The sequence below is a fragment of the Notothenia rossii genome (genome assembly GCF_949606895.1).
Source record: "Notothenia rossii genome assembly, chromosome: 1".
Taxonomy (NCBI): Eukaryota; Metazoa; Chordata; class Actinopteri; order Perciformes; family Nototheniidae; genus Notothenia; species Notothenia rossii.
Genome location: NC_136912.1, coordinates 10,179,702 through 10,204,307, shown reverse-complemented (window position 1 = coordinate 10,204,307; position 24,606 = coordinate 10,179,702). Strand labels below are relative to the sequence as shown.

Here is a 24,606-nt window from a genome sequence, read left to right as displayed (position 1 = left end):
GAGCCTCTTTTTAAATAATCAAACAAAATGAAAAAACCTAATTTAATTTGTTTTAGGGTTTTTTGCCGGCAGCCCTATAAGCTTAATACAGGTGGAGCATTTATGTTGACTTGTGTTCAGTTTCGGTCCTTTCTTGGGTTTTCCTATAGAGTTAGCTGCCCTGATTTTTAAGTAATTCAACCTTACCTCTTATATATGAGATTCATGTTATCTCTTTCCTATCAGCATCAGAATTCCTCTATTGGTGTTACAGCAGAAGTGGCATCGTGGGTAAATGCTTCAGAGTCAGGACAGGCAATAAAGGAAAGATAATAGGGGTACAAGATTAAATGTTTTGTTTTTGTATTGAATCTGGAGACATGGAACGTTGAAATGATTCACTTTCACTTTCAAAATACAGTAGGAAAAAGATAAAGGTAGACAGGATGTGTGATGTGAAAACAGGCTGTGCTGCCAGCATTGTTCGAGTCGCTTCAATAGAAAGCCAAAAAACGGAGTGGACTCATTTCACCTCCTGACTGCCTTTGGGGTTCATGTTCGACGCTTGATGGTTTTTCTCTTACTTCAAAATAACTAGGAAAAATGTTTTTCCATTCGATTCTTTTGGTTGTTTCTGTGATGACGTTCCTGCCCAGCCCCCATGAATTACCCTTAGCCTGTGGTAAGTTAAGAGATTTCTATCTTCTGTTTTCTTTGGGGATTCAAACTTCTCCCTGTATTTTTTATTTTGAACTATAATTATATTTTGCCTTTATAAAATCACACTGTTTTTTTGTGTTTTTTTAAAAAAGTATTTAGTTCTTGTGTAGTGATGGATAAAACCCCCTTATTATGTTTGATCAAGTGACGTCTTCTTATTGTTTTAGTATTTTCTTTATTGGTATTATATGTTAAATCATTAATGGTACATATTTATTTTAATGCTCAGGTGGGATGCATTTAATTGGATTTGAATGTAAGCTTTTTAATGGATAATACACTAGAACTTGAACATGCAAATATCTTGGATTCATCAAAACACAAACTACTCCATGTAGTACAAATACATGTCGTACATATAAGGATGTATGACAGGGTTGAGTGCTTTGGAAGTGTAATCCGATTGCTAATTTCACATTGAGTTAAACTGATATTAATGTGTGTTACAGATCAAAACTGTGCAGATAAACCTCAGTTCACTCCATCCAGACTGGTGGTGCTGTTTGGGAAGCCGGCCTCCGCCCTCTGCTCCGTGTGTCAGCCTGGATGCAATGTCACTATATTTAGTATTGAAAGTCCTATTGGAAACTTGACAAAAAATGGAACTGAGATTACATGGACGGTCAACAACATGACTCAGTGGGACTTTTCTCCATCGTGCTATTATACCCATAACACTACTAATGTGCAGTGTTGCAGCGACCTGCCGATAACTGTCTACCGTGAGTCACAACTGTTTATTTTCATCAATTATAATCTAACACAGTGATGGGAAATACACTTAGTACATTCACTGCAGTGCTGCCGTTAAGAACACTTTTTTTTGTGACCAACTTGTTATTGTTTTGTTTGTTTTGCCCTCACAGAGGGACTTATATACACAGATACAAATTATATAGACAATAATACAAAAAGAAAAAAGAAAAGACAAAGAAAAAATAAAGGGAATCTCTTTCCCATGCCACCCCGTCCCTCCCCCTTCCCACCCATCTTGCCATTTCACAGAAAATCCCACCTGATGCTTGTTAGCAATCGTCTGAGTTCATCTATCTATTATATTAAGTTAAGTGTAGTTAAGTACACTTTTGAGGTACTTTTACTTGGCTTCAGTTTGTATATTTATGCTACTTTTGGATGCTTGTATTGTACTTTTTACTCCTCCAAATGTTACTTTACAAGTTCATATTATTAATACAAAATATATGTTTTAAATGTATTAAAATATATTATATAATGAATAATGATGAACCATTATGAATTAGGATTCATGGCAGTACACTTATTTAAAAATACATTTCCTTTAGCTGATGCTTTTATGTAAAACGACTTACGATAAGTGATGAAAACGTATTAAAATGAGCTCCATCTTTACCATCTGCCCTACTTTGTTTACTTCTACTCCACAACATAGAGGTAAATTGTGTAATTATACATTTATTTAACACCTTTTAGTTACTTTACAGATCTGGATGAATGATGTGAAATATAATCAAGTGTTAAATCAGACTTTAGTTACACCTGGAGTAAATCCACAAGCTACCCTGCAGTATACAAAGTCATTCAAACTAGCTGCACCTTTACCAGCTTTGATAACACTTTAATGATCAATCATTATAAAACATATCATATATATATATATTATTCTGAAATGAACCAATCTGCACAAAGACTAATTTTACTTTTGATACTTTAAGTATATTTTGATGTTAATACTTTTGCACTTTTACTCAAGTATCATTTTGAAAGCAGGACTTTTACTGTAACAGAGTATTCCTACACTCAGGTACTTTTACTGAAGTACAAGATCTGAGTACTTCTTCCTGCTCTGCATAAAGTGTAGGTGTTTTAATTATATTTCATGGAGATACTGAATGTGTCCGTTTGTCTCCACAGAGCCTCCAGATACTGTTTCCTTCAGCGTTCACCCTGATGAGCCGATGTCTGAGGGTCAGCAGTACACTCTGCAGTGTGAAGTTCAGGATGTTGCTCCTGTGGAAAACCTCAGAGTGACTTTCTACAGAGGACGGACGGCACTGGGTCACACGCAGAGCAGCAACACAGATAAGAAACCAGTGAGTGAGGTCTTCACTTGGAACATCACCTCCACTAAAGAAGATAATGGAGTCCAGTTCTGGTGTGAAGCAAAGCTGGAGCTGGGAGCTGAAGGACCCCAGCCTCCTCCAGTGGGGAAGTCAGAGAACGTCACTGCTGCTGTCCACTGTGAGTCCGACTAAATTATTATTACTTATTTATTTACGCATTGTAATAATCTTCTTTATCATTACATTTATTTGCATTGTTTATGCTGTCATTTTAATATGTTTTGGAGGTTTCAGGGAGTTTGTGATGTATTGCTGCACGTTTCTAATGACGGAGGGTGTCTGTAAAGCACCCTGATGCAAATGCATAATTTATGATATTCGGATATATAAAAAGTGATTAATCGATCTAAATTTATTTACGGAAGCCTTGAAAGGCAAGTGAGATAACAAATACATTTGGGTGATCCATTATATAAGCCCAATTGCAAAACAGGAAAGTAAGTATTTGCCATTTTACTTTTGTATGTCTGTTGTTTCTGTTGTTTCGGCCCATAGGGGGCTCAGTGCAGTTCTACCTCGTGTTCTGAATGGGACTAAATGCATGTGTCCTGCAGGGGAGCTTACATTTCTCAAAGCCCTCCATAAAATCTAAAAATAAAGGAACATATATCCTGTGTTAGCAAGTTACTTTACTGTCATGTTTGTTTGCCTGTACATTTATTTGAATCATTCACAATTCCTATTTAGAAAATGGTGAACATGTATATTACAAAAACCTATAACAAACCAGTTCCATCTCCCAAAACGTTACACTGACCTGTAGATGAACAAAAATAGTAACTTAGGAAAATGATTGTTGGGAAAATACTGAATGTACTCTTCCAATATCAGAGTACACATGATTACAAAAGGCCCAACTGTAGCTGTGTACGTGACAGGATGTATGATTGATTACCTAGAAGAGCATCACGACTGTTTGAGGCATATGATAGCTATGTGATTAACATGATGATTCAGCCTCTATGGAGATAGACATATGACTGTCATGTTTATTGTTTACGCAGGCCTTAGCTGATCTGAACTAAACATTGTATACTGCTTTGAACCGGTATTCCACCATCTTGTGACTGTGACTCTCTCTTGTATATCAGCATGTGAAGGACACTGTTCAGGAGTTGAACCATATGTACCGTATGTGATGACTACTTCCATTCTTGCAAGGATAATAAATGCATGTATCCTGATATTGAAGCTCAAGCCGGTGACGAGTGATATTTTTCCTAACAATTATCTATGCAAAGAAAATCCCCCAAATGACTGCCTTAGATTATAATTTGGTTACTAACTAATTCATTTTTAATTGTGCTTGTTTGTCAATTTAATTGTGCTTTTTTACAGAAGTTGAATGTATCTGTGTCTTCCTCCTCAATCCACTCACAGATAAGCCTCAGCGAGAAGCACTTCCGATCATCATCACAGAAGGAACCCGTCTGACGCTGAACTGCTCGTCTGTGGGAAACCCCCCACCATCGTATACATGGACGCCCCCGTCAAGAATCAATTCCCCCTTCAATGGCAGCGTCTTCATCATCGAATCTATAACTCGTACAGATGAAGGGTCGTACACCTGCTCTGTCAGCAATGTAAAAGGATCAATCACTGTTGAGTTTAACGTGATGGTCCAAGGTAAGTTAAAGGGGCCCTATCATGCTTTTTGGGGTTCTCCCTTTCCTTTCTCATGTGATAAGTGTATGTGATATCAAAATGAGTGTGTCCATGTATATCAAGGCAAGGAATGGGCAACATTGTTGTATAGATACATTATTAACTGTCTGAAAGTAAAACATAACTTAATATATTGGAGCCATTTGAACCCAAGTACAACAAATGTTTTAACAAAACTGGAAAGAGGGTTGGGGCCACGGGACATTTTCTCAAAAGCCTTTAAATCTGAATTTAATTTAAAAAAAATCTGACTTTATTCTCAAATACATTTTCAGCATGTGGCCCTCATCATCTTCCATTTGCAGTTGATACGATACACCTAATCAAAGATTACATGAGAGGAAATGTCATTGATGTCGGTCCTTTTGGTTATTGTCCGTAGGTTTACCTTCAACCACACTGCCGACAACAACAACCACATCAACCCCGACTACCACAAAGACAACAACAGCAACAACAACAACAACAACAACAACAACAAGAACAACTCCAAACAGAGGTACCAGCAGCAAACGGCTCCACAGCTTCATGATGTGTTTCCTGCTTTTATTCTCTGCTCTGGTGTGATTTCATTTCCAGAGAACGTAGAGGAGGTTGTATAAACATTAGCATGTCATGTGATATCCACTAGAGAAGATATCTGGGAAATGAAATGTATTTCCTCCATGTATATGTAGTTCACATTTGATATCAATAAACCCAGTTTTCTAGGTACATTGAGAATCCAGCACTCATCATCTTCCATTTGCAGTTGATACGATACACCTAATCAAAGATTACATGAGAGGAAATGTCATTGATGTCGGTCCTTTTGGTTATTGCCCGTAGGTTTACCTTCAACCACACTGCCGACAACAATAACCCCATCCACCACAATGATAATAACCACATCAACCCCCACCACAATGATTACAACCACATCAACCCCGACTACCACAAAGACAACAACAGCAACAACACCAACAACAACTCCAAACAGAGGTACCAGCAGCAAACGGCTCCACAGCTTCATGATGTGTTTCCTGCTTTTATTCTCTGCTCTGGTGTGATTTCATTTCCAGAGAACGTAGAGGAGGTTGTATAAACATTAGCATGTCATGTGATATCCACTAGAGAAGATATCTGGGAAATGAAATGTATTTCCTCCATGTATATGTAGTTCACATTTGATATCAATAAACCCAGTTTTCTAAGTACATTGAGAATCCAGCCCATTATTTCAGACTCTTTTTCCAATGTCATGCTAATATTTCACCACTAGAGGGCATTACATTACCCTGTATGTAGTGAGACCATGAGGTTTGTTTACACATGGCACTTTAGGCCACCGATTACTTAATGTTTTACTTAAATTGTTAATTTTTTACATGATATTTACACTGCATTTTATTTATTTCCGCTGAGGGGTCCTTGGACTGAAAACATTTTTAATTAACGATATAAATGACATTAAAACACACAGATATGGAAGAACACAGACACAAGTGGCAGTAAATGCAAAGTAACTTGTGTTATATATTTAAAAAGAAATGTCTTGTCCTTGTTGGACTTGTTTCTTCATAATTCAATACTTTTGCCAACCTGTAAGCATTTTCCTTTTATCCTTTCTGCTTGTGCGCGGTTTAATTATTAATCTATATTAGAGGCCTCCTCCCTTCTTTCCCGGTATTACCAGTCAGGACATGTAAGGTAAAGTAAGGTGAGCTGGGTTTGTTTTTAAAGCATTTTCAGAAGCAATTCAAAGTGCTTTGCATTCTGACTCGCATGCAACAAATGAAACGGAAATTCAGACCATTCATAATAGGGAGATACTATTAATACAATGATAATAATAATAATTGATAATAATACTTTGAAATACAATGAATTTATAGGATTCAGAAGTATGATCATATACTATCTTTAAACAACCTCAGGAAAGCAGCAGTAAACGTTAAATGTCAAGCCTTGATACAATTTGAGTAAGTATTCAGATCCTTATCTTAAAGGTGGGGTAGGTAATTAACTTCAGAAACACTTTTTGTTATATTCCATGGAATACTCTTAACATCCCGATAGCAATGAATACATTAAATGCTTTGACAATAAATACATTAAAAAATTGTCATCTGTGGAAGTCGTTGCGCTGTAAAAAGCACGACCAATCATCTGAGCTGGCTCGGCTAAAATAACTGGATGGCCTACCTGCCTGTCAGCCTTCCATCTGTGCACCAACTTATCTCGTGCCCTCATTGGTCATGTGCGCGTTCATGTGTGTTGGAGGAGGGGCTCTGTAAGGAAGTCTGAAGGAAGGGGCAGATTTTTTTCGGCTGCGTACTTTCAAACTCTAGCGCACTCGAGCTGGTTTCTCCATTCTTACCTACCTTTAAGTAAAAGTTGTAGAGCCGGTGTGTTCACTTTATTTTCCATTTGAAACAAGACAAGGTAAGTACATCTGCTCGTTGCTACTGTCAAGCTAGCATGAATACCACAACACGGTACCCTCACTAACAGGTCCGTGTTGCAACACACAATATACCCGACGGTGAATTGTGTCCCATAACGTGTCACCACACAAGCCCCTCCAGAATTCACCCATATACAAAGTCTGCGTGGCGAGGAGGAACGACAGGCCGACCCCCACGACTCCTAAGCATGGAAGCCGGGAAGGCGACCCCGGCATGGGCGGCCGCCGGAAAAGGCGGGACCGGAACAGTGGGTCCTAATTCGGTGAAAGGGATCAAGGCCCGGGGGTGGCCCCGTAGCGGAGGCCGTGCCAACACCACTGGCTGGTCCAAATCCAAGTGGGCAGCCTTCACCCGGTCCACCGAGACGTGCTCGGCCTTACCACCCAGGTCGACCACCAAGTGCTTGTCCCCGTGTTCCAAGACTCGGAAAGGCCCATCGTAAGGGGGGCGTAGGGGGCTCGCACACGGAACGCCTCCAACTGCCGGGAACGACCGGACGTGGCAGGCCCATGGAGACATCGTACAGGAGAGTAACGCCCGCGTCACCGAAGACCACGTCTTCCAGGCGCAGCCCCACGTCATCACCTTTCAGGGCCTGGGCGCTGGGATCCGTGACCTGGTCCGCCGCCATGCGGGTATAGTCGAGGCCCAACTGGACGGCTCTGATGACGACCCTGGAGAGGCAATCTGCGACCAGGTTCGATTTGCCAGCCACGTGCTTAATGTCTGTGGTGAACTCCGAGATGTAGGAAAGCTGCCTCTGTTGACGAGCAGACCAATGTGAGCGGCTTGTGGTCAACGAATGCCGTAAATTCACAGCCTTCCAGCCAAAAACGGAAGTGCCGCACGGCCAGCCAGAGTCCAAGGAGCTCCCGGTCAAAAGTGCTGTACCTGCGTTCCCTGGGCGACAGCTGACGGCTGAAAAAGGCGAGTGGCTGCCAAGTGCCCTCCACCCACTGCTCATGCACCGCACCGACGGCGTAGTCCGATGCGTTTGTGGTAATGGAGATGGGAGCCGTGGATGACGGATGCGCCAACAGGGTCGCCTGAGCCAGCGCAGTCTTGACCTCCTTAAAAGCAACCTCAGCTTCCGCTGTCCAGTTGATCTCCTGGATGGGGGCCTTTCCCTTCAAAGCCTCATACAGTGGCCGCATAATGTGGGCGGCCCGGGCGATGAAACGGTGGTAGAAAGTCACCATCCCCAGGAACTCACGGAGCGACCGGGCCGTGTGCGGGCGAGGAAACGCCGCAACAGCCTCAACCTTCGCAAGCAGGGGTGCTGCCCCGCCTGGTGATGTGGTGCCCGAGGAAGTCAGTGTCAAACAGGCACTTTGCAGGGTTTATTATCAGCCCGTGTTGGCTGAGCCTTGTGAAAAGGGCTCGGAGGTGGGTCAGGTGTTCCTCCACCGAAGTGTTGGCGACGAGTATGTCGTCCAGGTAGACGATCACAAACGGCAAGTCCCGCAGCACCGAATCCATCAGGCGTTGGAACTTTTGAGCGGCATTCTTGTGCCCAAAAGGCATCCGCAGGAACTCGAACAAACCAAACGGCGTTATCACTGCAGTTTTGGGAATGTCCATGTGCGGCACCGGGTAGCAGTAGGGTGTCGTGGCGTCGTTGAGGCGGCGGTAATCCCCACATGGGTGCCAACTGCCGTTAGGCTTGGGAACGATGTGCAGAAGAGAGGCCCGAGGACTCACAGACCGGCGGATGATACCCAGGCGTTCCATGGTTGAAAACTCCGCCCTCGCTAGTGCAAGTTTAGAAGGATTTAACCACCAGGCCCTGGCGTAGACCGGGGGACCTTCGGTGGTGACGTGGTGCTCCACCCCATGCTTGGTGGTGAGCGCAGAGAAAGTGGGCAGCGTCAGGTCCGGAAATTCGGCCAACAGTCTGAGAAAACTGTCTGCCCCTGACAGCGAGCCTGAAAGCCTGTTGTACGCCGCCTTGCCAAGCGTACACACCAGGGAGGAAAACGTCAAGGCATCAACCAAGCATTTGTTTCTAACGTCCACAAGGAGTCCGTGAGCACATAAAGAATCTGCCCCGAGGAGGGGAAAATAAATGTCTGCCGTCACAAAATCCCAGTTGAACGCTGTCCTCCAATACATAAACACATAGGCCTCACGCCGTAAGTGCGGATGGGGCCGCCATTAGCTGTCGTCAACTGCAGTCCGTGTCCCCCTCGAGCGACGTCCTCCCTTGACGCAGGAACCACGTTCCGTTGGGCGCCCGTGTCACAAAGAAACCAGCTTCCCGAGACACTGTCGCTAACGAACAGAAGCCTGCTCGTGCCGCCAACGCTCAGGCCCACTACCGAGCGCCGGCTCTCTCGTTTCCCAGAGGTTTGTAACTGCAGGGAGCGATGCACTTCTTCGCCTTAGCCCCAAACCGCGCGTGGTAAAAACACTCTCCTGTGCCGGCTTGGCATCGCCACGGCCTGCCCCCCAAAGCCTTCCCAACTGGCGAGGGGGCACTGAGCGTCGCAGCCAGCACCTCTGCACTGGGCTGTTGGGTCGCTAGGAAAAAACGGTCTGCCTCTTCATCCAAGGCGCGGGGTTCAGTAATGGACGTGTTGGCTAGCGCCGTCTGAACCCGGGGTGGCAAGTGGCGCAGGAACGTCTCCACAAACAAAATCTGGGGATCTTCCCCCCCCCAGCAGATTCAGCATCTTCTCCATGAGCTTGGATGGCTTGCTGTCTCCTAGGCCTTAGATCTCAAGAATCTAGCGAGCCCTCTCCTTAGCAGATAAGCTAAATGTCTTAAGGAGAAGGGCCTTAATCGCCTCTTATTTGTCATGACGTGGGGGATCTGCGATAAATCCAACCAACCTGGACGATGTGGAGCTCCCCAGCGCCGCCACCACATGAAAATATTTCAGGTCCCAATCACGGACATGGCGGCAGGCAAAGTGCGCATCCATGTGTGCGAACCACGCCGCAGCAGAATGCTTCCAAAAAACATCGCGCTCAGCCATGTTCATTAAGTCTTCGGAGTCTTTCATGAAAACGTCAGGGTCACCAGTGTAGAGCCGATGAAAGGGAGTCAGAGGCGGTGTGTTCAGTATGGAACTCCACACTTTATTTTCCATTTGTAACAAGACAAGGTAAGTACATCTGCTCGTTGCTACTGTCAAGCTAGCATGAATACCACAACACGGTACCCTCACTAACAGGTCCGTGTTGCAACACACAATATACCCAACCGTGAATTATGTCCCATAACGTGTCACCACAAAGTACTATTAATACCCTGTAAGAATACTCCAGTACAAGATGAAGTACTGAATTTAAAATCTCACTTAAGTAAAAGTATAAACGCAATGTCACCAATATGTACAAAAAGTACTTAAAGTAAAGGTATAGTTTGAGAAGTAAAATATTCCCTGTGTTTTTATAATAAATAAAAAAGCCTTTGCATGCTATAACCTTTAATAGTTATATGTGGAACTTGTAATACATAAATAAATAAATAACTATTAATATCTAAATAAAATATTTTTCAAAATCCCAAGGTAATATGGCATACAAATATGAACTTTTTGAGAAGTTGGACAGCAAAGTGGAGGTAAAATAAGTAAACAAGTTTTACAGTCCTGAAGACAACAGTGAGAATTAACTTGTTTACATGTGCTCAGGTACATTTAAAGGGCTCACAGTGCAAATTAAGATAATGTAACCAACCTTAGTATGTCATTTTAATTTGTCATCTATTGTTACTAAGCCATGTGAATGAGAACATTGAAATATTAGCTTAAAATTACAGGAAAGGACAAGGAAAAAAGTCCTCATTAGGCTGTGAGTATAAAAACATCTGTAAGCTTTTCTAATGTTGTGACTCAACATGACTTCAGTGATTGACGTACTCATCTGAAGATGGCTTCCTGCTGAGATCAGACTGAAGTTTAGTAACACTTATTTCTACATCCCCTCTCTAAGACTGATCTTTGAGGGTCAACTTCCTCTTGGTAGACCTCAGCTGATGTACTTCTGTGTTTCACTTCTGTCATTCAATTTGCAGAACTGGAAAACTTATTTTAAATGGAATAAAGTTTACACAATGTAGGTGGTTTACAGAGTGTGGACATTCATTTTTCAGAGTAACTTGTATCCAGAGTCAATCATAAACACTTTTAGTTTGCATAAATTGAAAGTCAATTACATCAAACTTGTAACTTTAATTTCAATAAAGGTACACAAGGCTACTCTAGCAATACAATCCAATCCACTTTTATTTATACAGCACATATTAAAAACAGAGGGTTTACCGAAGTGCTTCACAGAAAAAATAACATTATAATAAAATATAATATTACAAGAATAGATAAAAGGCACACATAAGAATAAATACAAGGCCTTAAAAGGCTATGGACAGACAATAAAAGCATAAAAATCGATAAAACATAGCTCAAACTGACTCGAAAGCGAGGGAAAAGAGGTGGGTCTTCAGGCGGCACTTAAAAGTTTGAAGGGTGGGCGACAATTTGACATGGGGGGGCAAGTCGTTCCAGAGCCTGGGGGCTACCGCTGAGAAGGCTTGGTCTGCCCTGGTCTTTTTCTTAGTTTTAGAGACTACTAGCAGCAGCTGATCAGCCGACCTCAAAGCCCTTGAGGGGGTGTACACCTTGAGGATGTCGGAGATGTACAGAGGGGACCTGCCCATTAAGCGATTTAAAAACAAACAATCTTAAAATGAACTCTAAAATGGACAGGAAGCCAGTGGAGGGAAGCCAGAATAGGTGTGATGTGTTCATGCTTGCGTGTTCCTGTAAGCAGCCGAGCCGCAGCGTTTTGTACAAGCTGCAGGCGTGCCAACGAGGTCTGATTTAGGCCGGCATAAAGTGCATTACAGTAATCTAGACGCGTAGAATCAAAGGCATGAATTACACGCTTAAAGTCTAAAAAGGATCAAACCGGTTTAATTTTGGACAGGAGCCTCAGGTGATAAAAACTGGACTCAACCACAGAGTTTATCTGTTTATCCAATTTAAAAGCACTGTCGATTTTGACGCCTAGATTAGTGACCATGGGTTTTGCATATGGCAGGGAACCCATGTCAAAGGAAGGGACATCATCATTTGGTCCAAATACAATGACCTCCGTTTTGCTCTCATTTATATTTAAAAAGTTTAGCGCCATCCAGGCCTTTATGTCATTAAGATAATAAAACCTCTGCATTAAGTGTATATATAGCAGTGACTTCATCCTGATGTAACGTACATGACTCTGGGGAGATAATGGCCTTTAATATAAACAGCCGGTCCTGGTTCGGGCTGTCTCTGTTTATCAAACGTCTCCAAATATCATGCCTCACCGCCTCCTGCTGAAACTACAGTTGTGCCAAAAATGAATAAACATTTATTTTTAAATTGATCATTTTAGTGTCCGTGATGTACCACGTTAGCCTTTTGAACATCGTTGCTATATCGTTGCATCGTTAAATATGGTAAACGTACATTATGATTGTTAATGCACTGAAGATACGCACGGAGAAACTGATGTCATGTTATGCAAAGATACTGTCATATATCTCAAGGTCTGAAAGTTTCCACACATTTACATGTCTCATCTCGTCTGCACATGTCATGGCCTGGCTCTTGGCCATAACAAAAAGCGTGGGAAGGACAAGAATATATAGGAAAATATATTTATTAGCAAGAACTCAACGTACACCAAAACTAACACAAAGGCAAGGCAAAAGTGTAAGCGAAAGTGGCTGCTCTCCCAGAACAGGTCCTCTGCCGAGAGAGCGATCGAGAGTCTGACTCAGGCCTTTTACTCCTCTGGTAGCCTACCGGCAGCCAGGTGTCCTCAATCAATGCTGATAGACAAAAGGGAGAACATTAAAGGGCCACACACACACAACAGGAGATAGCAAGGCAGAGGTCGTCACAGTAGCTCAAACAAAAGTCGTTACTGCTAACCTGAACACGCCCCAACTTCAAACATGCAGAGACAAGCTGAATGCTGTTAATTAGTAATACATGCGACATTGAGGTTGACTATTTAGTTTTGTGTAGCAACTTCCTGTTAAACAATAGAGGTACTTTATTCAGATCATAGCTTATTTACAGTATGAAGTGAAATGTCACTTATTGTTCTGTTGCCGTAGGCGCACTTTTGCACATTATCAAACTATATTTCAACGTTTTAACCCTTTGTTTTCTAGATCTTTAAACAAAAATCCTGACATATCATAGGCTTTTTTCACAACCTGCCAATATTAATGATTTTATAATGATGTATAAAGCGTTTATTGTAGCCATCTGTAACTGGCTATGTTGGGTTTTATCAGCTTTATTCATAATCAACTTTTGTATTTGACGTTATCCGAAGTAATCTGTATCTTGCACACATTTTTACAACTCTTTATTCACATCCTATTTCGATATTCCTGCTTACGCATAATGCTTAATTGTCAAGATGGTTTTGATATACAAGGAGTTTTTGTTGGTGTATAATGCTGCATACATAAACACACTGAGAGAAACTAAAACGAGAAAAAAATTCTATTAAATGCTGTTGACAAATATAGAAAAAAAAGGAAAATATGTCAAAGAATGTTTAAAAAGAGACCAGAAACATAATGCAAAACACTAAAATACAATAAAAACAAAACAATTACGGTAAAAAAAATACATAATAATATGTGCAATATTACAATTTACCTGATTTAAAGTGTAGGAGCTGTTGCAGTACCGTTTTTATACTTATATATTTATTTATCTGCACTTTGTTTGTGTCTGTAAGCTAAGAAAGGCCCAAATGTCCCTTAAATGTAATACACTCTATAAAACCTGTATTGTGGGTGCTTCTGGAATGTTTTTGGTGGACTGACATGCTCTGCTTCTCGTTTCTTCACACCAGGGGCCATTCAAATGTTTGACTCCCTGATATGGAGTCCTCTGTCTGGGCGTATGTAAGGGGGAGGGGCAGAGGAGACAAAGAAATAACCAATATTCTGATTTAAAAAGAAAATGAGGATACAGTTAAAAAATCTGGAGTATGAAGGGAGGAAACAGAGATATGGTGTGGGAGTGAGGGAGAAAAGGTTAGTCATAGTTCTGCTGTCTGTGAACTTGAGATATATTTGACTTTTCCTCAGTAAAGGGAGGAAGGGATCACAGGAAGGAGATAAGGGAACCTGCTTCCTGACCACTACACATTCCTCTGCCCGAATAATAAGAACAACCTCAGGGCCAAGTAGTCTCAGCTCCAATGCTTGAGGTACTTTTGACTTTTTGAGTTGAGCATTTCCATCGTCTGCTACTTAATACCAGAGGTGAAAAGTACATTTACTTAAGTTCGATTTTGACATACTTGTACTTTACTTGAGTATTTACATGTTGTGCTACTTTGTACTTCTACTCCACTACATGTATTTTCATACCTTAAAATGCTTAACAGATTTGTATTAATGATGTGAAATATAATCAAGTGTTAAATCAGACTTTAGTTCCACCTGGAGCAAATTCACAAGCTACCCTGCAGTATACAAAGTCATTCAAACTAGCTGCACCTTTACCAGCTTTGATAACACTTTAATGATCAATCATTATAAAACATATCACATATATTATTCTGAAATGGACCTGCACATTGACTACTTTTACTTTAGGTATACTTTAAGTATATTTTGATGCTAATACTTATTGTACTTTTACTTAAGCATCATTTTTGAATTAATGTTACATATAAATCCCGTATAATAAAATGTTATTATGTGGACTGTAGACAGACATTGAATATAGTATAGTATTGTCATATTTCATTATATTCTAATGCACTCAGTTTCCAACATTATTATATTTTGTGTAAATATTGCCTTTATTTTTAATTTGTTACAATAGTCTCTTTTTAAATAGCTTTCATAACTGCACCATTTAAAAAAAAAAGAAAAAAGTTTGCTATATTCTTCCTGTGTCTTTGCATTACGGTGCATTTCTACAATGTTAGCATGATATGGCATCTCCTTTCAACGCTGCTTGACTTTATGTTGTGTACTATTTTTATGAAGTATCTTTGATTCAGTGAGTCATGACTTCATGGGTAAATCCGGGGAAGTTGGGCACCGGGTCACGACTCGGTCACTGACAGCTACCGGAATTCCCCAAAAATGCTTGGAGAGCCCCCCCCCTCTGCCTAGTTTCATTTTCTCATATCGTTGACTGTCTTACAATAACGCGGCTGGAAACCCCAGCAGTCCTCCGAGCCTTATAAAGCTCTGCCTCTCTGAATGAGAAACTAAAAACTGTCTAGGCTAACTATTTAATTCGTTACGGCTTTTACTTTCAATTTCACTCGCACTCTCTCGGTCTTTTGGACTTCACCCTTTTTTATTACCGGACACCTCATCTAGCGGAAATAATGTTTTTCTGTTACATATTTGTGGTGGTTTCTTTGATTAACTTTCTGCCGGACTTCCACGTTTCCAGTTGTGGTAAGTTTTTCAAATGTGTGCTTTTATAAATATGTTATTGTCGGTTAATCTCACTTAACACCTGGCTTGTGTGGTCATTTATTCTTTAATGATTCCTATGATGTTTTAATGTTTGTCAAGCACTTTGTGACTATGTCTGTGAAAAGCGCTTTATAAATACATTTGACTAACTTACTTACTTCCAATGTGATACCTTGTATTATAAGAGGTCGTTTCACACAGACATCCTGTCAAATACAGAATAGTGGTTTGTTTGAAAAGCGATTTTTATTGTCATACAGCAGCACTTGTATTGTATCTGATTTAGGGACAATGGCTTGCCAAACTGTGTTACTACTGTATATCCCAATGAAGTAAGTAGTGTAGCCTTGTCGATGTTTCCATCCTCTATTGCCTAGTGTAGGCTATAGTTCATATGGAAATATGAAAATAAGTTGTATCTCGTTTTTAACAATCTGAATATCATACATTTTGTGTAACCAGACTTGGTCTGGTGGTGGGCACTGTATATACTTAAGGTCATGCCACGAGAAAAACAAACAACTGTGCACTGATTAGGAGAAAATCCACAGACCTCAGAAGTAAATAAGTTACCATGATTGAGTTAGTTAGTGATTGACTTCCAGTAATGCAAATGTAGGTTATACTATTTCTAAATGTTGTGTCTGATTTAGGGGAAATGATTTGCCAAGATGTGTTTCCATTGTTCTCTATTCAACTCAATGATAGTAAGCACCCTAATGTAGTTTAGATTACATCCTCTTTTCTATAGTGCTTGCTAGCTCATACTGTAGGTTCATGTTGAAAAAAAATACAATATTCATAATCTGAATGTCATACTTAACATCCTAGTGTTGGTGTAACATGTGTTGGTGGTAGGCACTATCCATGCTACTAAAACAACCTACAGTAAGTTATAAAAGTGAAAATGTCCAATTCAGATTCTTTAAAATAACTATCAGCGTGAACTGTTCTAATCAGAGGAGAATAGGCACAGTATTAAATAAGGATACCTACAACCTTATTGAGCAGTGGTTTACTGGAAGTGAATTCATGCAAATATAGTTTATAGTCTTTATTTATTTTTGTTTAGTGTTCTGCTTCATATACTTTTGCAATGTGTTTGTGCAAAATAACACGAAAGGAAGAAAAACATTCATGTTTACAGATCATTTTAAGTTGTTCTATTAGGGTAACATATAAATAGATTGAATAAACAGACAAAACGTATTGTATGTAGCACTTATTAAAGGCGGGGTATGTAATTCAATTCAGAAACACTTTTTGTTATATTCCATGAATGCACTTAACATCCCGATAGCAATGAATATATTAAATACTTTGACAATAAATACATTAAAAAAACATTTAATCTGTGGAAGCCGTGGCGCTGTAAAAAGCACGACCAATCTTCCGAGCCGGCCCGGCTAAAATAACTGGATGGCCTACCTGCCTGTCAGCCTTCAATCTCGTGCACAAACTTATCTCGTGCCCTCATTGGTCATGTGCGCCTTTGTGTGTGTTGGAGGAGGGGCTCTGTAAGGAAGTCTGAAGGAATGGGCAGATTTGTTCTGGTTGTGTATTTTCAAATTCTAGCGCACTCGAGCTGGTTTCTCCAAAATGACATACCCCACCTTTAACTTTTGATTGCATTGCTCATTTTAAATCAGGCTGCTGAGAACATTAGAACAACTACAACATGTAAAATGAAAAAGCATGAATGTGTTTGTGCACGGTTATGTTAGAGTCAGGCTGTTTAAACTCTATATTGTGTTATTTGCTGTGTGTTACAGATCAAAACTGTGCAGATAAACCTCAGTTCACTCCATCCAGACTGGTGGTTGAGTTTGGGAAGCCGACCTCCGCCCACTGCTCCGTGTGTCAGCCTGGATGCAATGTTAGCGTATTTGGTATTGAATGTCCTATTGGAACCAGGGAACCAAATGGAACTGAGATTACATGGACGGTCGACAAAATGACTGAGTGGACCATTTCTCCATTGTGCTATTATAACAATGACACTACTAATAAGCAGTGTTGCAGCGACCTGCCTATAACTGTCTACAGTGAGTCACAACAACTGTTATATTCATCAATTATAATTCAACACAGTGGTGGGAAGTAAGTACATTTCCTTAGGTAATGTACACTTTTGAGGTACTTCTACTTTGTTTAAGTATTTCAATATTATCCTACTTTGATTCGCTAGCCGATATGATACTTTGTACTCCTCCACATACTAGTTACTTTGCAGGTTTGTATTATTGATATGAATATAAATGAACTTTTCAACCATGATGGACTATCACCATGACAGTATATTACCTATACCCTTCCTTAACTTCCGACTGACTATAAGTGATTAAAAGTCATTCAATGTAGCTACGCCTTTACCAGCTGCACAATTTAAATGATGACGGTGTCACTCATTATAATCAAATGACATGATATATTCCTCTCAAAAAGGCCTTCTGCATAATACCTGCTTTTTGATTCTTGTACTTTTTTACTTTTACAAAATGAATTCAATGCTTTTACTCGGGAGAGAATAAGTCTAAACTGTGGCATTAATACTTTTACTCATAAGTAAAACAATTTGTCCACCTCTAATCTAACAAAGTAGGGGCTTTAATTATGTTTCATGGAGATACTTAAGGTGTCCGTTTGTCTCCACAGAGCCTCCATATAATGTTTCCTTCAGCGTTCACCCTGATGAGCCGTCTGAGGGTCGGCAGTACACTCTGCAGTGTGAAGTTCAGGATGTTGCTCCTGTGGAAAACCTCACAGTGACTTTCTACAGAGGACGGACGGCACTGGGTGACACGCAGAGCAACAACACAGATAAGAAACCAGTGAGTGAGGTCTTCACTTGGAACATCACCTCCACTAAAGAAGATGATGGAGTCCAGTTCTGGTGTGAAGCAAAGCTGAAGCTGGGAGCTGAAGGACCACAGCCTCCTCCAGTGGTGGGGTCAGAGAAACTCACTGCTGCAGTCCGCTGTGAGTCTGACCAGATCATTTAAACACCTCAAAGAGGCCCTATTCTGCGTTTAGGGGTGTTCCTTTCCTGTAGAGTGATATATAGCTTTGTGTGCATTCGTCTCCTTGAAACGCCTCCATTAGACTCCTTTGTTTACTTCTGTAAAATAAAAACATCACTATGTAACTGTTAGGAAAATATCACTCGTCACCGGCTTGAGCCTCAATCTCAGGATCCATGCATTACTGATCCTCTCCAGAATGGAATTAGTCATCACATACAGAGCATCAACTAGTTCCTGAACAGTGTCCTTCACATGCTGATATCCAAGAGAGGGAGTTACACAGTCACAAGATGGAGGAATACCGGTTCAAAGCAGTATTCAATGTTTAGTCAGAAATGATCATGCTTGTCATATGTCTATCTCCATAGAGGCTGAATCATCAGGTTAATCACATAGCTATCATATGCCTAAAACAGTCCTGATGCTCTTCTAGGTAATCATACATCCTGTCATGTACAGCTACGTAGGGCTTTTGTTACCATGTGCTAATTAATCACAACAGAGCTGGCCAGCTAACCAATCAGAGCAGACTGGGCTCTGGTTTCAGACAGAGGGTGAACAGAGGTGCTGCAGCACAGGCAGTATGAGAAAAATCAAGAGCTTTTTGAACATTAAAGCATGGAGACATGTCACAGCAGAGACACAGAATACAAATATGAACCTGAAAATGAGCAGAATGGGACCCCTTTAACACCATCTTTATAAGGTTGGCCTCTTCTGCAGTGATGGAAGTGTTCATGATCTTTAACTTAGAGAGGCTCATATCAGGAAGTCCAAAAAAAGGTGAGAGGGGCTAAACACAGGAAGTTCACACTTTGGCGCTTAAACAAACCGGCTCCCCCTCCTTCCGTTCGCTTGACAATTTATTATAAACAAGATCAAAAATATAGTACCAACAGTTGAAGTGAGATGGTGATTATGACTGTGGTGAAATTGCCATAGAAAATGTGGGTAAAAGTTGCAGCAGAATAGAGACCTTGCAAATGACTGCTCCTACAAATACAATTATAATTGCAATGGATCACATGCAAAAGAAGAATGATGAGATTCAACCACTTGTTTTTAAGACACATCGAAGCTTCATACATTGGGGTATTTGCAGACATGTTGAGGCACAGAAGGTTAAAATCTCTTTCATTAACTCTTGTTTTTTATGCTTAAATCTTAGGTTTTAAAGTAACTAGTAACTACCTATAGGATACATTAAGGGAAGTTAAAAAGAAAATGTGTTTTTCTCTGGGATTATTCACCAAGGTATAAGCGAAACAGGGTCTTCAGTGTGCTATGGAATATATGGAGACTCTCATCTGTCCTGTTATCAGTGGGAAGCTCGTTCCACCATTTTGGAGCCAGGATAGCGAAAAGGCGTGTCTTTGTTGAGGTTTGCCTGGTTCCACTTCACAGAGAGGGAGCAGCAAGCCGATTGGCAGATGCAGAGAGAAGTGCACGTGCTGGAGTGTATGCTTTGACAATGTCTTGGATGTAGCATGGACCAGATCCCTTTAGATAGATAGATACCGTAGATCAGGGGTGTCAAACTACGGCCCGGGGGCCAAATGCGGCCTGCGGGCCATTTTGTATCGGCCCTCAGCAAATTCAGAAAGTATGAAATGAAAGTTGTGCTTTTCTTATATTGTACTTCTTAAATATATATACAACAATATATTACATAGTAGTATTCATGTGTTGATAAGACCACTTTTATTTCAGTTTCAGTTTAATTCAGTTAATTCATGTTGAAAACATTTTCTAACAAAGCTTAGTTGATAAAAGAAGAACAAAAACTTATTTAAATAACAAGCTTGAAATAGACCCTTCATATTTCCCCTTATGATAATCAATCTGAGGCGTCTGTTTTAAGGGATGAGCTGCCAACAAGATCAATGAAACCCTAGAGAGATGTGATGTAGGCTGTTTTTTTCTTAAAGCATATTCATGTATTGAGCCTAATTTACCTTTGCTAACTTATAACTTATCTTACGAGGCAATATAACTCACCTCTATACAGTAAGTGGCCCAGCCCTTCGTATATTTTTCTGTATGTGGCCCTCGGTGAAAGAAGTTTGGACACCCCTGCCGTAGATAGATATATACTTATATATTACAGCATGGTAGGCCAGTACAGTTGTCTTGAAGCGTATTCTGGCAGCCAGTGGAGGGAGCGAAGAAGCGGCGTAGTGTTGGAGAACGTTTTCCTTTGAATTGTAGTGGAGATGAGGTATGAAGTAACATGAAAGGAAGTCAGATGTTCACTTCAGTACAATATTTTAGTAAACGTACTTGGGGCATTTCCAGCCTTATTACTGGCATCTAAACAAAAACATAGTGGTTTAAGGGAACCAGAAATGCTAACTTATTTTTAGGTTTAAGGACTCATTCCTGCACTACTCGCTCATGTGTGTATATTCTCATATTTGTTCCCATTTTACTGTAATGACGTGTTGTATTTCTTCCTCCTCAATCCACTCACAGATAAGCCTCAGCTAGAGGTATCCACACATCCGGATCCGATCATCATCACAGAGGGAAAGCCTCTGACGCTGAACTGCTCGTCTGTGGGAAACCCCAAACCATTGTATACATGGACGCTCCCGTCAAGAATCAATCTCTCCTCCGGTGGCAGCCTCTTCTTCATCAACTCTATAACTCATAAAGATGAAGGGTCGTACACCTGTTACGTCAGCAATGAAGAAGGATCAACCACTGTTCAGTTTGATGTGACGGTCCAAGGTGAGTTCAAACGTATTTTTTTATTTAGTACAGGCAAAAGATGCACAGGACATGACAGTGTGAGGAAATGACAAAACCATATTTATATTTAATGTAAAATGCTATTTCTTGCACACTTAATGTAAATTGCCCTTCATAGTGTATATTTGACAGATAACAATCGTTCACTGTCAATAAGTATATATTTAACTTTTCATGTAAACTGATGCATGTTGAATATATAAATTAACCTTTAATTAATTTTATAAACAGCAATACAAAATTAAATTAAATAAAGAACATAATAATATTAATAATAACGATAATATTACTTTTATTAAAAATAATAAGAATCATTATCATAATATAATAATACTATTAATAATGTGGATAGTCCTTTATTGTAAATAAAAAAAATTAACAAAAACAAAATTTTAAATTAATAAAATAATAATACTAAAAATAACAAAGAATAATAATAAAAATAGAAATATATATAATAATAAAAACAAATTTAATAATAATAATTATAATATCACTAGCACGTTTATTTATGTAGGACATTCCCCAGTCAGCTGACATGTTAGTTCAAGTTGAGTTTTAAGTAAAGTCTTCAGGGTTATAACTGTTACTGAATATTAATAATGTGGATAGTCAGTCTGTCATTTAGCATTTTGGAGCAGCCCAAAAGCTGTCAAAAGGCTGAAAAGATAAGTACCCATTCCCTCCAGTCAGTTGGCTTTAAAGTGGTTGTTGTTCAAGTTGATTTTTAAGTAAAGTCTTCAGGGTTATAACTGTTGCTGTAAAGTAACCACAAAGTCGCTCTCAGTGTTACTTTCTCACAGCAGTGCAGAGTGTATTCTAACACATGTGACATGAGAAAGGAAGTTCATTGTTACTGTTTTGGTATTTGGCCTGACCTTTTATATTCTCTGTTCCTTTTTTTCTCTACCTGTCTCTCCACAGCCGACAACCGCATACTCATCGTAGGTCTGGTGGTAGCCGCTGTTCTTCTGGCTGTCATTGTGGGGGTGGCTGTATTTATCAGTTATCATAAATACTATAAAGAGGGAATGTACAACCTGCTGTGGGATCGTATCCATTTACACACAACACACAGTTCTATTCCCACAGCTGAGTAAGTCTGCTGGAGACCATGGTTGCAGTCGAATAGTCCAAAAATCAGCTTCTATCGTCTTTTCCTATCCATTATTCCTTGACGTCTGTGTGAAACATCACGGGGTTAAGGGATAGTGGATCGAAGAATTAAAAAGGATTTAGGAAAAGAGACTGCGGTGCTTTGAGAATCCGACTGCACTTTCACTATCCGACGTATTTATGATGCGCCATGCGGACGTCATGAATGTGCGTCTGCTGCTGTGGGGAAACTACAGTTTTCTATACAGCGGACTACAACATGGATGTAGAATAAGAACGACGGACTACTGTATTTTATGAATGTGGACAACAGAGAAACATATTTTTCATGAACAAGGTTGGAATTGTAATAAAAAAGTGAGGGGAAACTTATGCTTGTCACCCTCACCCTCCGGTCCACACGTGTTAATCCACATGAATCCCAATACGTATGATTGTATGAAAAGATCTTAAAATAAATACAAATGTATTTATTATAAACGTTAGTCCTTAACATCTATCACTGTGTATATCACGATTAAAACATCTTAAAAAAGTTTAAGAAACCCCACACAGCTCAGTAAACACTATGAAATGTTGACTTTATTTCAGTAAAAACTAACGTTCATATTTCTCCTTTTGATTATAATACTGTTGAACGTTCAAAACAAAGCCCTTTGGCAACTTACCACATAAGTTATAAAATGTTTAATAAGTACCGTAACTTTCATGATTTCTCGGTTATAATCGATTGTTTACGTGAACGGTCGAATGTTGTATCACGGTAAATGTTGCGGCCGCAAGGCATTGTGGGGCAGCATTTTCTCCTCTACCTTCGTAAAGGAAGGTCCAGTGTTTCCTAAGCTAAAGGAGGTTAAAGGAAGTTTCAAAGCTCCTTTCCTATCTTCTAGAGAATCCGAGCAGCTCTTATCATGGCTGCCACTGAAGTACTTCCGGGTCATTTCACTCCGTTAGGAAGGTTCCTAAGCTAAACTGACAATTCGACCGCAACCCATGAAAAAATTGTAAAAATGTTAAAACAACTAAAGGGGTTTTAAATCCAATTTGGAATTTTCCACGTCTAAATGGCATCAGTTGTCAACAGGATATGTTATGTCCTTACTTCACCTCCTAATTGCAAAGTAGGAAATGATCGTCTATTTCTATGCTGAATTTCTGCAGGGAGGTTTTAAATTGTTAGGCGGCGACCACTTGTAGCTGCAGTATTTAAGATTAGATTAGATTAGAAAACCTTATTGTCAATTACATTGAATTAAATGGACATCTGCCTTTTGAATATTTGCAACACAGGGTAAAACCGACAATGCCAATACATACAATCCAGTAAGGTGCAGCTAAAATACAGAAAATATGTTAAATATTTCACAGTGGTGGTGCTCATATGCTTTGTGTGTGTGTGTGTGTGTGTGTGTGTGTGTGTGTGTGTGTGTGTGTGTGTGTGTGTGTGTGTGTGTGTGTGTGTGTGTGTGTGTGTGTGTGTGTGTGTGTGTGTGTGTGTGTGTGTGTGTGTGTGTGTGTGCGTGCGTGTGTGCGTGCGTGCGTGCGTGCGTGCGTGCGTGTGGGCAGATGAGGCGAGTTATGGTGGGTACAAAAACTGTATAATAAAGAACTACTAACTGGATCTTTGATAAGAAAGTGAATTGTGTGTTTAAACATGTAAATAAATGACTCTTTTTAGAATGAGATGTATTCCTGTGTCTTTAATGGATGATTTATTGCATTTTACTTCACAAATACATGGAACTGGAGTGTTAAAAAAGCACACCAGTATGTGAAACACCACATGTTCTGCCTTTTATTATCTCATTATGTTAACTAAAGTATATCAGAAACCTTTTTTGAGATTGTCTGACATGATGACGAAGTCTTAGTGTGACAAAATGGAAAGTAGGGTAAACCCCAAAACTGCTAGAGGAAATGGAAAAACCTAATTATTCATTTCCTGTTTCCTGTTCATCGTCCTGTTAGCCAGACTACTTCAGGACACTGGAAGCTTTCTGATCTTTGATGCTGTTACGGGAAACTCCAGGAGTTTTTGTTTAGGGTGGAGTACATGAATGCATTTCCCTTTCACTCTTTACCTCTCCTAGTTAACCCCTCTCCTCTCAGACCAGGAAAAAACGTGGAGAAGAGAAAAGGAAAGGAAAAGGATATTTTATTTTGATCATTTATGATAGAGAAAGTACTGATCAAAAAGCCTTGGCATAGCTGATAAAACCCACCTCAAAAATATTTTTTTCCAGATTTACAGAATAGATTTTCCTTTCATTAATATTAGACTGGAAAGAAAGCAGCTCCATTTGTATCTCCGATAGTCTTGTTTACAACAAACCTAATGACAG

General features: G+C 40.1%; 1 protein-coding gene across 1 annotated transcript; it reads left to right on the top strand.

Annotated features, from left to right (window-relative positions):
- Nucleotides 1-493: 493 nt before the first annotated feature.
- LOC307028859 (vascular cell adhesion protein 1-like) lies at nucleotides 494-23,947 on the top strand. The gene is made up of 9 exons (XM_079664216.1): nucleotides 494-661; nucleotides 1,149-1,421; nucleotides 2,593-2,919; nucleotides 4,182-4,427; nucleotides 4,849-4,965; nucleotides 5,295-5,447; nucleotides 18,030-18,353; nucleotides 20,870-21,127; nucleotides 22,073-23,947. Exons 1-9 carry the CDS (start codon nucleotides 583-585, stop codon nucleotides 22,246-22,248), a joined length of 1,953 nt encoding a protein of 650 aa, XP_079520342.1. The 5' UTR covers nucleotides 494-582; the 3' UTR covers nucleotides 22,249-23,947.
- Nucleotides 23,948-24,606: the final 659 nt, after the last annotated feature.

Excerpts from the sequence above, each read along its gene's own strand:
- LOC307028859 (XM_079664216.1), top strand. The coding sequence starts at position 583 with ATGTTTTTCCATTCGATTCTTTTGGTTGTTTCTGTGATGACGTTCCTG. Across the intron at positions 4,966-5,294 it reads AAGAACAACTCCAAACAGAG|GTTTACCTTCAACCACACTG; the intron begins GTACCAGCAGCA and ends TATTGCCCGTAG. Across the intron at positions 18,354-20,869 it reads ACTCACTGCTGCAGTCCGCT|ATAAGCCTCAGCTAGAGGTA; the intron begins GTGAGTCTGACC and ends ATCCACTCACAG.